The 14,254-nt window shown below is 42.6% G+C and overlaps 1 protein-coding gene across 2 annotated transcripts in view; it reads left to right on the top strand.

The window, feature by feature from the left end:
* The window catches only part of ATG5 (autophagy related 5), a 215,779-nt gene that overhangs the window by 32,953 nt on the left and 168,572 nt on the right, over positions 1-14,254 (top strand). For both annotated transcript variants that reach the window (XM_088460512.1, XM_088460514.1), the window contains one exon: positions 11,610-11,688. In XM_088460512.1, the coding sequence (XP_088316638.1) occupies positions 11,610-11,688 (79 nt within the window). The remainder of the gene's footprint in view (positions 1-11,609; positions 11,689-14,254) is intronic.

Genomic DNA, 14,254 nt, shown 5'->3' with positions numbered 1-14,254 from the left:
CTACAGTGGGAGCCCGCTTGCAAAGATTTCAACAAGTTTGGAACCAGACGTCTCCAGAACCGTGGATCCGCAGACTAATTTCCCTGGGGTACCGAATAGACTACTAGGTCCCCCTCCACCTCGGTTCTTCACTACAAGTCTGCCAATACCTGCAGACAAGGCCAGGGTTCTACAGGAGGCTATCCAGTCTATAGTAGTATCATCTGTGCTAGTTCCGGTTCGGTTCTTCACTACAAGTCTGCCAATACCTGCAGACAAGACCAGGGTTCTACAGGAGGCTATCCAGTCTCTAGTAGTATCATCTGTGCTAGTTCCGGTTCCAGAACATCAACGAGGTATGGGGTTTTACTCTAACCTGTTTGCAGTACCCAAACCGGATGGATCGGTCAGGCCCATCTTGAACCTCAAGTCATTGAACCTGTATCTGAAGATGTATCGGTTCCAAATGGAGTCTCTGCAGTCAGTTATTGCGAGCTTGGAACCAGGAGAGTTCCTGTTATCCCTGGATATCACGGATGCCTATCTCCACGTTCCCATCTGGGAACCACATTCCAACACGGTTGGATAATCTTCAAGAAATCAAATCTCTATCCGTCCCAGAAGCTCCTGTTTCTGGGCATAATCTTAGATACGGCATCACAGAGGATCTTCCTTCCAATAGACAAAGCCCGGGATATCCGGTGGTTGGTTCAGCTGCTCCTCAGACCATAGAAGGTGTCCCTCCTTCTTTGTCTGCGTCTCCTGGGGAAGATGGTAGCGGCCTTCGAGGCACTGCAGTTCGGGCGATTCCACTCCAGGGTGTTTCAGCTGGACCTACTAACACAGGGGTCAGGGTCTCATCTGCTTCTACATCGACAGATCCGTCTGAGCCCAGCTACCAGAGTGACCCTTTTCTGGTGGACACATCTTTTAGCAGGCCGGAGATTCAGAGTGTGGGACTGGATCATCGTAACAACGGATGCCAGCCTTCGAGGATGGGGGAGCAGTAGTCCTCGATTATCACTTTCAGGGTCGATGGTCCCCTCTAGAACAAAAGTGGCCCATAAATGTGTTGGAACTCAGAGCGATTTACAATGCTCTGATAGAAGCAACAGAGTTTCTAAGAACTCGTCCGGTAAGAGTTCAGTCCGACAACGCGACGGCCGTCACGTACATCAACCGCCAAGGAGGGACTCTGAGTCGCACGGCCATGTGAGAAGTAACTCAGGTTCTCAGGTGGGCCGAGAGCCTGTCAGTAATCCTGTCGGCAGTATTCTTCCCGGGTGTGGACAACTGGGAAGCAGATTACCTAAGCCGCCAGGATATCCATCCCGGGGAATGGAAGCTTCATCCAGATGTGTTCAACACGCTGATACGCTGATGGGGATGTCCTCAGGTGGACCTCATGGCGTCACGATTGAATCGTCAGCTCCTGGTATACGTGTCAAGAACTTGAGATCCGCAGGCAGTGGCAGTAGACGCTCTGACAGTTCCGTGGATCTAAGACTTCGTTGACCTTTTTCCTCCGATTCCACTTCTTCCTCGACTGCTAAAAAGGATAAAACACGAGTCAGCCTCTGTCATTCTCGTGGCTCCGCACTGGCCTTGGAGAAGTTGGTTCTCGGACCTTCGGTCCCTATTGGCAGACGGTCCGTGGCCCCTTCCTCTGCTCCCGGATCTGCTGCAGCCGGGTCCTTTCATACACTCCAACCTAGCGCAACTGCGTTTAACGGGGTGGCTCTTGAAACTGATGTCCTAAGATAAAGAGGAATCCCAGACTCTGTTATTCCCACCATGCTACGTGCCAGGAAACCAGTTTTGGCTGCGCATTATCATCGCCTCTGGCGTTCTTATATCTCGTGGTGTTCCAGTTGGGATCTTCCCTCTAGGACTTTTCAGTGTCCCGGTTTCTGTTTTATTTTCTTCAGACTGGTCTGGATTCTGGCCTTCGTCTTGGAACTTCAAAGGTGCAGGTTTCTGCCCTTTCCATTTTCTTTCAACGGAAATTGGCCCTCATTCCTGAGGTGCAGACGTTTCTTCAGGGAGTCTTGTGTTTGCAGCCTCCTTTTTTGTACCTCCGATAGCTCCCTGGGTCTTGAACTTGGCGCTTCTGTTTCTTCAGTCGTCCATGTTTGAACCTTTGGAAGAGGTTGATATTCAGTACTTGTCTTGGAAGACGGTCCTCCTCCTGGCTCTAGCATCGGCTCGTAGAGTTTCTGAATTGAGTGCTCTGTCCTATAAGCCACCTTACCTTCTGTTTCATGCCGATAGGGTGGAACTCCGGACGGTAGCCGCCTTCCTTCCCAAGGTAGTGTCAGCTTTTCATATTAATCAGCCTATTGTGGTACCATCTTGGGTGGAGGACTCTGGTGGTTCTTCTACCTTGGATGTGGTTGAAGCTCTCCGCATCTATGTTGACAGGACTGCTTCCCTCCGTAAGTCTGAGTCTTTTTTTGTCCTCTATGATGCGGTTCGGAGGGGTTGGCCAGCGTCTAAGCAGACTTTGGCATGTTGGATCCGGCTAATATTCATCAGGCTTAGGTTAATGCCGACCGCCGGCCTCCTTCGTCCATTTCGGCTCATCCCACACGTTCTGTGGGTGCGTCATGGGCGGCCTGTAGGGGAGCTTCCACGTCACAATTGTGCCGTGCGGCCACTTGGTCTTCAGTTCACACGTTTGTCAAGTTTTACAAATTTGATACGTTCGCTGTTTCGGCATACCGTTTTGGCCGTCTAGTCCTGCAGGCGCCGCAGAGCGCTCCCGCCCGTGGGGAAAACTTTGGGACGTCCCCAGCGTAAGCACCTCCAGTGTCCCCTAGTGGATGAAAGAGAAAATGGGATTTTGGTACCTACCGGTAAATCCTTTTCTCTGATTCCACAGGGGACACTGGACGCCCACCTCAGCGCTCTTCGCCTGCCTGTTCGGTTTGTTCCGTATGTTGTATGTTTTGATTATTGTGTGTTCTTCTCTCCCTTTTACTCCGCTTGTTCTCCATCTCCTCTCGGTCTTCATTTTCTAAACTGAGGGCTGATGGGGCATAGAGGGGGAGGAGCTTCACACTTCTAGATTATGTTAAAGTGCCAGCTCCAGTTATCCACGCCTCTATACCCCAGCGTAAGCACCTCCAGTGTCCCCTGTGGAATCAGAGAAAAGGATTTACCGGTAGGTACCAAAATCCCATTTTTAGATTTTAGTCAGAAGGGGTTGAATAAGAGTTTCATATATTATTTTACAGCTTTCACTTATTCGGAATTCTACCTTATTGTGTATGTGGTGCAAGTGCATGTCTGAAGCTGAATAAGACACTTATTAACTCAAAAAGTCCTTAATGTCTATGACAGTGGTTCCCAAAATTTTTTGAATCACGGCACCCTAGAGTATCAGCATTGTTTTCATGGCACCCCTAAGTTTAAGTTTGTTATTGAGATATTCAGAAAAAAATGTAGTGAAGTAATAAAGTGAAGTAAATTGTGCTTACCTGTCATCCTTAGGGTCAGTTATGTGGTGGTGGACAGGTTTGTGCTTCTGTTTGCCCACATATTTTCATTACATTGACGATAAATAATTTGATTTGGTGCCACCAACCTGACAACCTGAGGCACCCCTGCAAGTGTCCAGAGGCACCCCAGGGTGCCACGGCGCACAGTTTGGGAACCACTGGTCTATTAATTTAGTCAAGTGGATTTTGTTCTTGTAACAGAGGAGACTGTTTTGTCAGTATAAATTTTATGCAATACATTCATTGTAATAGAAACAAGACAGGACAAGGAATTACAGGATTTCATGTCAGTAACAGTGGCTAGTAAGTACATCTTAATGCTGTTTTACAGTGCTAGTCTTATTTATAAGGCTCAGACTTGGGAGATGTGACATAGGAGGGAGCCTAAAGCGAGCAGTGTCCTTATTTTGTAACTGGCATACTGTACATTATATGTAAATTGTGTACAATAATGTTTTATGTGCTCTCCTCAGCTGAGGAAGTTTAATCTGACTTATATATTCTTTCTTTTTTTTTTTTTTAACACATAGTACACATAGCATAGTAGAATGTATTTTTGTATCGTATATTGAATGTATATTTACATTGACTTATGTGCATTGATAGCACAATGATAGATATGTATTTTTCTCCAATAAATTATAAACTGAAAATGTTTTATTGTTACCGTAAAATTTATATTATCTCCACAAGGTGGCACCCTTGCAATGATTTCTAATTTTCAGGACTGAAGGTTTACCTTGGTGCCTTTAAAAGAGTATTTTGTGTACTGACACCTGTGTATTGATAACATTGTTGTGATAAATGTGTTGCTTGAGTTGTGTTAAATGAGTAATGTTTTACAAAATACAACACTTAACCACAGAAAATAAATATCTGTAATAATGCTGCTAATTAAAGAGATTAAATGTTATTTTATCAGGATGTGTAATCACTTTTGGGAACAGTTGGTATTGTGTCACTGGTAGTAAGTTTATCTATGTACAGGTTTACTGATGTCCTGCAGAGGGAGTTAAGCCCTTGTGGCTATAGATTATGTGTAATGGAAGTATACTTGTCTGCCATTCATTGACTCTACAAGTCTGTGAGACTTTTAATTCACTTATCAGGACACACAGGATCCATGGTATTTATCTATACCACATGCATAATTTGTCACCCCCACATGTGACATGTTTCAGGCACTTTCATATATTGTACTTCCATCTGTATTATCTCTGGTTATCGTTCTGTGCCTATGTGTGAACAGAACCTACACCTTTGTTGATACTTTTAATTGTATCTCTTGTTTTGTAAATTCCTGTATTTGTTTGGATAACACCTTTTTTCATTTGAAATGCAGATTCACGTTGCTCTAGTGCAGTAGTGTATTTTTATGTACTATAAAAAAAATTATATTCACAGTCGAGTCACATTATTATGACCACCTCCTACATTTGTCGTTGGTAGCGCGTAGCCCATGAAGTACATCACGTGCCGTGCGCTGGCTTGGTGGGTACATAAGGTGTGTGATAGGCCGTCTGCACACATATCACTCGTTGCTGTCATGGGTAAAAGGGGTGATTTATCCGAGTTGCAAAAAGAAAGGATTTATTGGCTTTCGGGCCAAGGGTGGCAGTATTTCTGAAACAGCGCAGTTTGTGAACTGTTCGCGTGCTGCTGTGGTGAAGGTGTATCATGACTGGATAAATGGCACCATTGCAAATTGCCGACGTGGAAACTGTGGAGCATCACGTGCCATTAATGTGAGGTGAACATCGGCTACGAAGGTGGGTGAGGGCCGACCGATATGCTACAGTGGAGCAGCTCACCTTTAAAATGAACTTGGCGGCCACCAGACATGTGTCTAAACCGACAATTCAGCGAACCCTGCTGTGTATGGGGCTCCGAAGCAAATTTATGGTCACCGCACCTATGCTAACTAAGGTGCATCGGCGGAAAAGGCTTCAATTTTCATGCGTGTATTGGAATTAGACCTCCGCTGATTGGCAATGGGTTGCCTTCTCCGATGAGTCACATTTTCTGCTTCATTAAAATGGGTGTCAGACGAGAAACATCAGAGAACAAACACCCTGCAACCATTGCTGGAGGAACACAAGCTGATGGTGGCAATGTTATGGTCTGGGGAATGTTTTCGTGACATTCTCTGGGCCCACTCATCCATGTGGAAGGCACCCTCAACCGATTTGGTTATGAATCCATCCTTGCAGAGCACATACACTCATACATGCTGATTGTCTTCCCTGAGGCGGATGGGATCTTCCTGTCTGACAGTGGTTGGACGAGACTTCCAAGTACTTCCCTAGCCCCCGAATTCCCCGGATTTGAACCTAATTGCACATCTGTTTGACCACTTCGATCGTTGTGTTTGCTCTATAGATACTCCCCCACATATTCTTCAGCAGCTGTGGGATGCACTGCAGTCAGCATGGCTCCAGATAACTGTGCCAACCCACCAGCACTCCCACCCTGTCTAGCTGCTGTCTGTGCTTTATGCGGTGGTTACTCTGGCTATTAGCTGGTGGTCATAATAATGTGATTCGACTGTGTATTATCTATTGTGGAATTGTATACGTTACAGAGAGAGACTGCCCTGTGCAGCTTATCATGGAATCCTACCAATAATCCTAATTCACCAGGCCCTGGCCCTCAGTTTAAGTAATATTATGATGGAAAATATAACCCACACAATTCACTTTACCTTTCTCAACTCTAAAGTAACAGCATGAAGTGCACTAATTTTCAGGTAAGCTGCATACCGTTTTCCTTAAACAGATACCTGTACTCATGTTCCATTTTCTGATCATGCTTATTTAGTACTCTGTATGTAAAGGCGCTGTAACCACCTGATCAGACGTGTTTATTGTGGTTTTAGTTGCAGTAGAAAAATGACAGAATGAAGTTGGTTGTATGGGGAAACCACATATTTCTGCACATACTGTAGCTCCGTAAGTCCTTGTATATCATGTTCACATCACTATTAAGCATTAAATCAAACAGATTAGGAGAGAGCTGGAGCTAGCAAAGTCCTACATGTGATTGAATAAGCAAGGGCAAATGCTGAAGTGAGTGAGCACAAATATTTCAGTTCTTAAAATAAAATTTTTATTTATTTAATATATTTTAACTATTCTGTTGCATGAGCGGATGAGTATAGTCTATTTAACCAAGATCAATATATAAAAATCGTACGCTGTGTTGTGATGAAGTTTGGAATAATTTTATATTAATACTACAGCCCAAGTAAAATTCATTGAGGCCACATACACCTGTGACACCAATCTACTGAATGTTGACAGCTTGATGATGTTGGTACACATCAGTGCTCAACACCCTGTACCCCAGTACAAGGTTCAAACAGGCTGATGAAATCGCTATTAATACATGATGGCAGGTGCTCTCTTCTACAGGGAAGCAGTCAGGAAGCCGATGGACGGAATCCCGACCGTCGGCTTCCCGACTGTCTAATCCCGGCAAGGGCTAAATGACAGGCGTCAAAATCCCAACGCCTGTCATTTTACCTACGCCGGGAGTCCGACACCCAGCTTACCGATCGAAGGTAAGCCGGGCGCGGACAGCCGCGGGGAGGGGTGGGTTAGGTTTAGGGTTCCAGGGGGGGACTTAGGGTTAGACACCCCCTGGGAGTTTAGGGTTAGGCTAGGGGAAGGGAGGGTTAGGGTTAGGCACTCCCTGGGGGAGGTTAGGGTTAGGCACCCGCTCGGGGGACTTAGGTTTAGGGGAAGGGGGGGGTTAGGTATAGGCACTTAGAGGGGGGATTAGGGTTAGGCACTTGGGCGGGTGGTTAGGGTTAGGCACCCCTACGGGAAGGTTAGGGGGGAGAATAGGTTAGTCAATACTTAACTCTCGACAGTCGGGATTTTCACCGCTGCCGGGATGCCGCTGTCGGGATAAATCATACTGATTCCCTTCTACACATGTGCCTGCACCATTTTTCCGGTGAGAGCAAACCTACACAACAACTTGAACATGGGGGCATCCTAATTTGCTAAAATGTCCAGGCTAAGTTTATATAGGAGGAAGAAAGAAAACAGGGAGCGCAATTAGATTAAATGAAAATGTGATTATAAAATTACAACAATTAATAAAATATACATTAAATCCAGATAGAAACAATTTATAAATACTTGAAGTAATAAAATCCTGTAGATGTATAGTGTAACACAGTCAGGATGATAAAATTTCCAGTCACCTTGTGATAAAATTTGTGAATGAAAGACAAACCTTCACATAATCTGCTGATAATTGTAGTTCACAACAAGAGTACCCAATATATTGCTCATTTGTAATTCGCTGTCCTTAGGTCAGTGGTTCCCAAACTGAGTGCTTTGGGGCCATTGCAGGGGTGCCATAGGTTGGTGGTCCAGGACCAAATCAAATTAATTATGGTCCATATCATAGGCAAAACCAATGGTGGTGGCTGGCAACCAAATAAAATATGGACAAACAGAAGCGCAACCCTGTACACCACCACATAACTGAAAATAAACACAATTTAATAATTTTTGCTGAATTTCTCAATGAGAAATGTTTGGCCTAGGGGTGCTGCGTAAAAAATGCTGATACTGCTAGGGCGCCGTTATTCAAGAAATCTTGGGAACCACTGCCTTAAGTAATTGGATAAATTAAATGCTGCCTGTGTGCAGACTCACTGCGGACCCCCTCATTTATCACGGCAACACTAAAACAAACCTTTAGGTTTGAGTGGTAACCAATCAGTGACATTTTGTGACAAAACTGAAGGTGTAGTGATAATACTGATGGGGAAAAAGACTAGGAGCCAGTTTTTGTTTGAGGGCTGTTGCTTTTCTAAAGACCTCTTGGCCTTTTTTGGGAAGTGATGGACCCAAAAACCTATCATGATGTAAAATGTTAGATTTTTTTGGTGATGATTCTGCTAATATTAGTTGCTCGTTAATTAAACTGGGTGATAAAGGATAGTGATCTATCTGGCAATCCCTGTATATCTTTATTACCTTTAGTATTAGTCCTAGAATTGGGTTTAGACAAAAGGGAAGTCATTGGGCAAAGGAGGGCCTTTTGGGGGGCCTTATCAAGAATATATTTGGGATAGCCTTTCTAACAACAGCAGAGTACATATCTTTACTTTGTGTGATCAAGGGGGACTCAGTGGATCAGTTCCTCGTATGACAGAGGAACTGTTCCTTAGGTATGTTATTCCTCCATGGTCTGTAGTGACTACTATTATAATGTAAACATTTTTGACAGTCCACATCTTTATTATGGGTCAATTTCAGAAATGCATACAGTTATACCTAAATAATTGATCTAACATAATCAAAAGCGTGAGTGAACTTGAGCCCAAAGATGTTGTGATTAAGATAATTAACAAACCAAGTGAATGCATCTAAACCTTCCAAATTATAAGCACATCAGCAATATACCATCCATGCTCCATTAATGGTTAACTGCAAGTAAATCAAACTCGTGTGGAATATTGGTATAAAGAGATCAAATGTCAATAATATATATGAATCTTTCCAAATCACAGAGTCTACAATTTGTAAAAAATGGGTTGTGTCTCTGATATAGGATGGGAGAAGAGTAACATAGTTTTGAAGGTGTGTATCCACAAAAGCCAAAAGGTTGGCTATGAGTGAGCCAACCCCTGAAATGTCCTGTGACTTATGTACTTTCGGCAGATGGGGATTATTGGGTGTTCAACAAACAAGAACTGTAAGGTTTCTTTGGCTATAGAACTAGAACTGGTCCAAGAGGAGTCTCATCTCCTGAAATAAAACCAAAGGGTCTGATGGTAATTTGGAATAGGAATACGAAATATGTGGCCTTCGTATCATCCAGAAAAAAAGAGTGTCACCCCAATCAAGATATCGTGTAGAACAAAAGCAATCTGAACATAAGAAGAATAAAAAAATTAAAGGTAATATTCAAAGAAAAAAGTGGGCAACAGACCGGGGTGACGCAGAGAGCACGGAGCTGTGGGTTAGGATGAGAGCTAGAAGGCTTTAATAATGAAATTTGTCTTGAGAGCTTTGTAGATAGTTGGAGAGTCTGATAGGGAGAGGAAGAGACTTCCAGTGGTAGGCAGTTCACAGGCAAAATCTTGGAGGCAGGAGTGGGTGCAAGTAAATAGTTGGTAGGAGAGGCTGCATTGTTTTGTGGAGCGAAGTGGGCGGGTGGAAATATGAAGAGAGATGAGGTCAGAGATGTAAATAGGAGAGGATTGGGTGAGGGCTTTGTAAGTCAGTGGAGGAGTTTGAATTGGGTTATGAAGGGGAAGGGAAGCCAGTGTAGGGCTTGTGGGAGAGGGGAGGCAGACATAGTACATTTGAAAAGGAACATGAGCTGGGAAGCAGGATTGAGGACATATTGGAGTGGAGAGAGGTGAGAGACAGGGAGACCAGATAAGAGGAGGTTACAGTAGTCCAGTCTAGAGATGACCAGTGAGTGAATGAGGGTCTTAGTTGCCTAAAGGGTATGATACTTGAGATATTTCTGTTATGGGTTGAAAGGACTTTGAAAGGTATTCCTTGTGTGGTTTGAAGAAGATGGAGGAGTCAAGCATAACTCCCAAGACAGTGCACGTGTAGGCTAGAAGAGATGGTGTTGCTGTCAATAGTTAATGAAATTGAGGGAGGTGAGTTTTTTTAGGGTGTGGAGATTATCAGCTCAGTCTTAAAGCTGTTAAGTTTAAGAAAGAGCTGGGACATCCAGGAGGAAAAAGCAGTGTGACAGCTGGAGATACGAGTGAGGTGAGAGGAGGAAAGGTAGGTCTGAGTGTCCTCAACATAGAGATGATATTTCAGGCCAAAGAATTTCGGAGCTTGCCTAAAGAGGATATGTAATGGCAGAATATCAGAGGTCCATGAACAGGACCTTGGGGGACACCTACTGGTAGTGGAAGTCAGGGAGAAGTGGATTCATCAGAGGAGACAGAGAAAGAATGGTCAGAGACGTCGGAGGAAAAGTAGGAAAGACATGCAGATTAAGGGGTTGAAGGATTTGCAGATGGAGAGCGTTGGTCCTCAATGTCAATAGCAGCAGAGAGGGTTTAGGATAAAAACAAAACATTGGACTATTCTGAAGTGGCCTTCTATGTGACATGATCTGAATCCTATCGAACATCTATGGAAATATTGAAACATGCAATCTGGACAAGGCATCCATCAAGCCTTAGACAGCTGGAATAGTTTGCTTAGGAAGAGTGGACCAAAGTACCTGTTGACAGGTTTTTAAGAGCATTCTTACTGTGCAGAACATGCCTGAAAAAACACTTGTAACTCTCATGTGCAAGTTCTAAAACCCATTCCCATCAATATAACGCATCAAAATACATGTCCCCCATCATTAAACCCATTTTGTTTGCTTTTTAGGGAAAATTACACGAAAAATTACATCTATATTTTCCATATTAATGCTAATCACCTCTAATTACATTATTAATTGGGATAGGTGTACTAGAGATACTGCACTATATCTGGCATTAAATTACATTAAAATATGGACTTTTTCAAATTATCACCTAGTGTTTGTATTAAAAGCTGCAATATCTCTAATTGGAATAAGGCAGATTATGAAGTGAATGGCATAATGCCACGGCCATGGGTTTTACTCCCGTTAAAAAGTTGCGCAACCTATTTCACTGCTAATTTACTTTGGCTCATAATATCTAATCATTATTAATACAAGGGTTTGTTTACATACAGTATTTCTTGACAAACACAAGACACTTTATATAGAAGATTCCTGTATGTGATTTCTTATGATAATTGTAGAAAGTCTGTCCTTTCTCCTCAATATGTGCGCAGTGGTACCCTGGGCATTTGCCTCAACGGCTCCCACTGCGTGGGAGAGGGGCAGGCTTCTGGGAGGTGGAGTGGTCGCTGGGGTAAGTATGAGAACTGGAGGGGTTGAAGGCGGGACAAATTGACAGGGGAGGGAGGTTAGTCAGAGGACACCACAGGGACAGAGATGTGATAGAGCCAGTGGGGTGGGGGGCAGAGACTGAGGTGACCCAGATCTGTTATACTAGTCATAATATAATGTAAATATATTTGTGTTGCTTTTTTTTTGTAAAAAATAGCATTTTGTGTTAGATTTCTATTCCTAACTACTTTTGTTTTGTTTCAGGCATTACCCAATTGGTTTACTTTTTGACCTACATGCATCAAACTCTTCCCTACCTTGGAACATTACAGTACACTTTAAGGTATGTTTCTACTTGCTGTGTTTTATCCATAACAGTGACTGTGGAGTTTGGAGGTGAAAGTGTGCCCAGATGTGCAGGGTGCGGGCATCACACATACTTAAAATAGCAGAGTGGGGGCCACAAAGGGTGGCCTTGGATTGCCAAGCTCCTCTCCAAATTTACATTTTTTTAAACATGTAAATCTGTTTTATGAGATTTCTATTTTTTATAGAAAGAAAAAATAGTCCTTTTAAACATATGCAGGGCCCAAGCAAAATGTTGAAATGCTGACTAAGAATCTTTTGTGTAGGCGCCTTCTGAGCCATAACAGTGATATGCTAAAAACAAACCTAACATGATGTTATTTGCAGTCATCTCAGAATATGTCATGCAGGGCATGACTTAACATGATTTTTGGTCTCTGAATTAACTGAACAACTTCGTTAACATCCAAACCGTTTATCAAAACCACTGCAATTCTCGGTGCATATAGATACATAGTCTTTAGTACACTAAGCTGTGGCTCTAGTTCTGAGTCACCTATTCCATTATGCTGCACGCATAGATTGTCTACCTCCTTAAATTAGTACAAATATCATAAAGGTTACGTTAGTAGTTTTTACACAACAATAATAATTTTAATAACAATAAATCTTGGGGTGCTAAATCATTTTTGTTAAACTCCAGTTGAAATTGTAGAATTGATAAATTATTTTGTTTAATCTTGGGTTACCTATTTATCACATTGGGCTGGTTCTAAATTATGAGCAAAGTAAAAAGTGCAAGTAACTGCACCTTGGTAAAACCATGCTGCACTGCAGGTGGGGCAGATGTAAAATGTGCAGGGAGATTTAGAGGGGCGTGTCCTAACTGAAATCTAGTAATTGCAGTGTAATAATAAAGCTGTCTAGCATTTGTGTGCTACATGCAAAAGCAGCCAGTATTTACCCTGCATGCAGAACAAATGTTTTTTTTTTTTTTGCACCTTTTGCAGTGCAACATGGTTTGTCCAGGTGCAGTATTTTATTCCTATGCTCCCAACTCAGAATCAGCAACAGTATCTTGTAGGTTTAATATTAAGTACCAGGTGCCTTTGTGGTAAACACCACTATTTTAAACCTGTTCAACATGTGCCCTTTTTATATAACTGTTATATGATTTTGAAACATAACACAAGAGATTTGAAAAGGAGATCCTTTAGTTAGCCAAGACATGCTTTACCTTGTCACTGAGTTTGGGAAAGAGCTTACTATGTAACTTTGACATTGGTGGCATAATCTTGCAACTTAGAACTGCAGTTGAAATTTTCATGGAGTAGTGCACCTTTGTTTATAGGGACAGGGACAGATATGAATTATTAAACACTTTCTTTAAATCACTGGGACAGGCTATAAGATGAATCTTAGTTTATTATAATAATTTTACCTACACACAACTGCACATTAAGCAGGTATCTGAACAGACCACTTATAATGAAACATGGTTACACTTACTTTGTTAAAGCTGCAGATTTATTTTTCTATATTCACCTTTGTTCTTTATTCAGCTATTTACATGAATGCTTAAAGTTAGCCATATTTTGATGAGTATAAATGAAATTATAAGCATCCAATGTGTTGGCAGGAGGATGCTCACTGTGTTCCTGCGGAGCTTCCTGTGAGTTCCTCATAATGCAGAAAGTCTGACAGCTTTTCATCACATTTGTTTTGAGAGACTGTGACGTTAGTGTTGTAGGATCTAAAGTCCAAATCATCTGCAAATTTAATTAGTTAGAAATGGGGCCCATACATCAGCAATCACAAAAAAAAATGCAGATTTTGCGTTTTTTTCTCCCCGATTTACCAATTTTCCAATTCACCAATTTGTGCCCATACTTGAAAGATATTCTCTAGTGATTTGCATATCTTTTCCATCCAAAGATCAGATCTGTGAATAATGAAAGTGCCTATTTTACTAGTAAAATACTAGTAACGGTCTGCAAATCAGCTGATTGTTATCATACACTACAGCCACAATTGGTCAGTGAAATCCAGCATGTTGGACAACCTGCTTTACCGATTCCGATCACTTTTTGAACCACATACATTGCCTATTTTTTAACACAATCACCTGCAAAACCTAAGGGGGTGAAAAGGTCTAAAATGTTTTCTCCCCCTGTGCAATGTCCTGACTGACTCTCTCATTGTGGCTGCAGCACAGCTCAATATTCAAACACCAACTGTTATCCCAAGTGCTGCCACACATCACTGGCAGTTGGTGTGGCTCCCCTATTGGAAAGTTAGGGAAGGGAATGTGTTACTACAGAGTTGAGAGAGGGGAATGTATTACAACAGCAGTGAGAGGGGAATTTGTTACTATAGAGGTGAGGGAGGGGAATGTTTTACTAAACATATGAGGGAGGGGAATGTGCTACTATAGAGGTGAGGGAGGGGAATGTCAATTCTATAAATAGGGGGTGAGGGAAAGGAATGTATTGCAACATGGACGAGGGAGGGAAATCTGTTACTACAGGGCTGAGTGGGAGTAATGTGTTACTCTAGAAGTGAGGTAGGGGAATAAGTTACTACAGGTGTGAGGGAGGGTAATG

The sequence above is a fragment of the Taudactylus pleione genome, unplaced genomic scaffold, assembly GCF_031769625.1.
Source record: "Taudactylus pleione unplaced genomic scaffold, aTauple2 ptg000046l, whole genome shotgun sequence".
Lineage (NCBI taxonomy): Eukaryota > Metazoa > Chordata > Amphibia > Anura > Myobatrachidae > Taudactylus > Taudactylus pleione.
The sequence above is the reverse complement of the archived record's forward strand: the minus strand, read 5'-3'. Positions and strand labels throughout refer to the sequence as shown.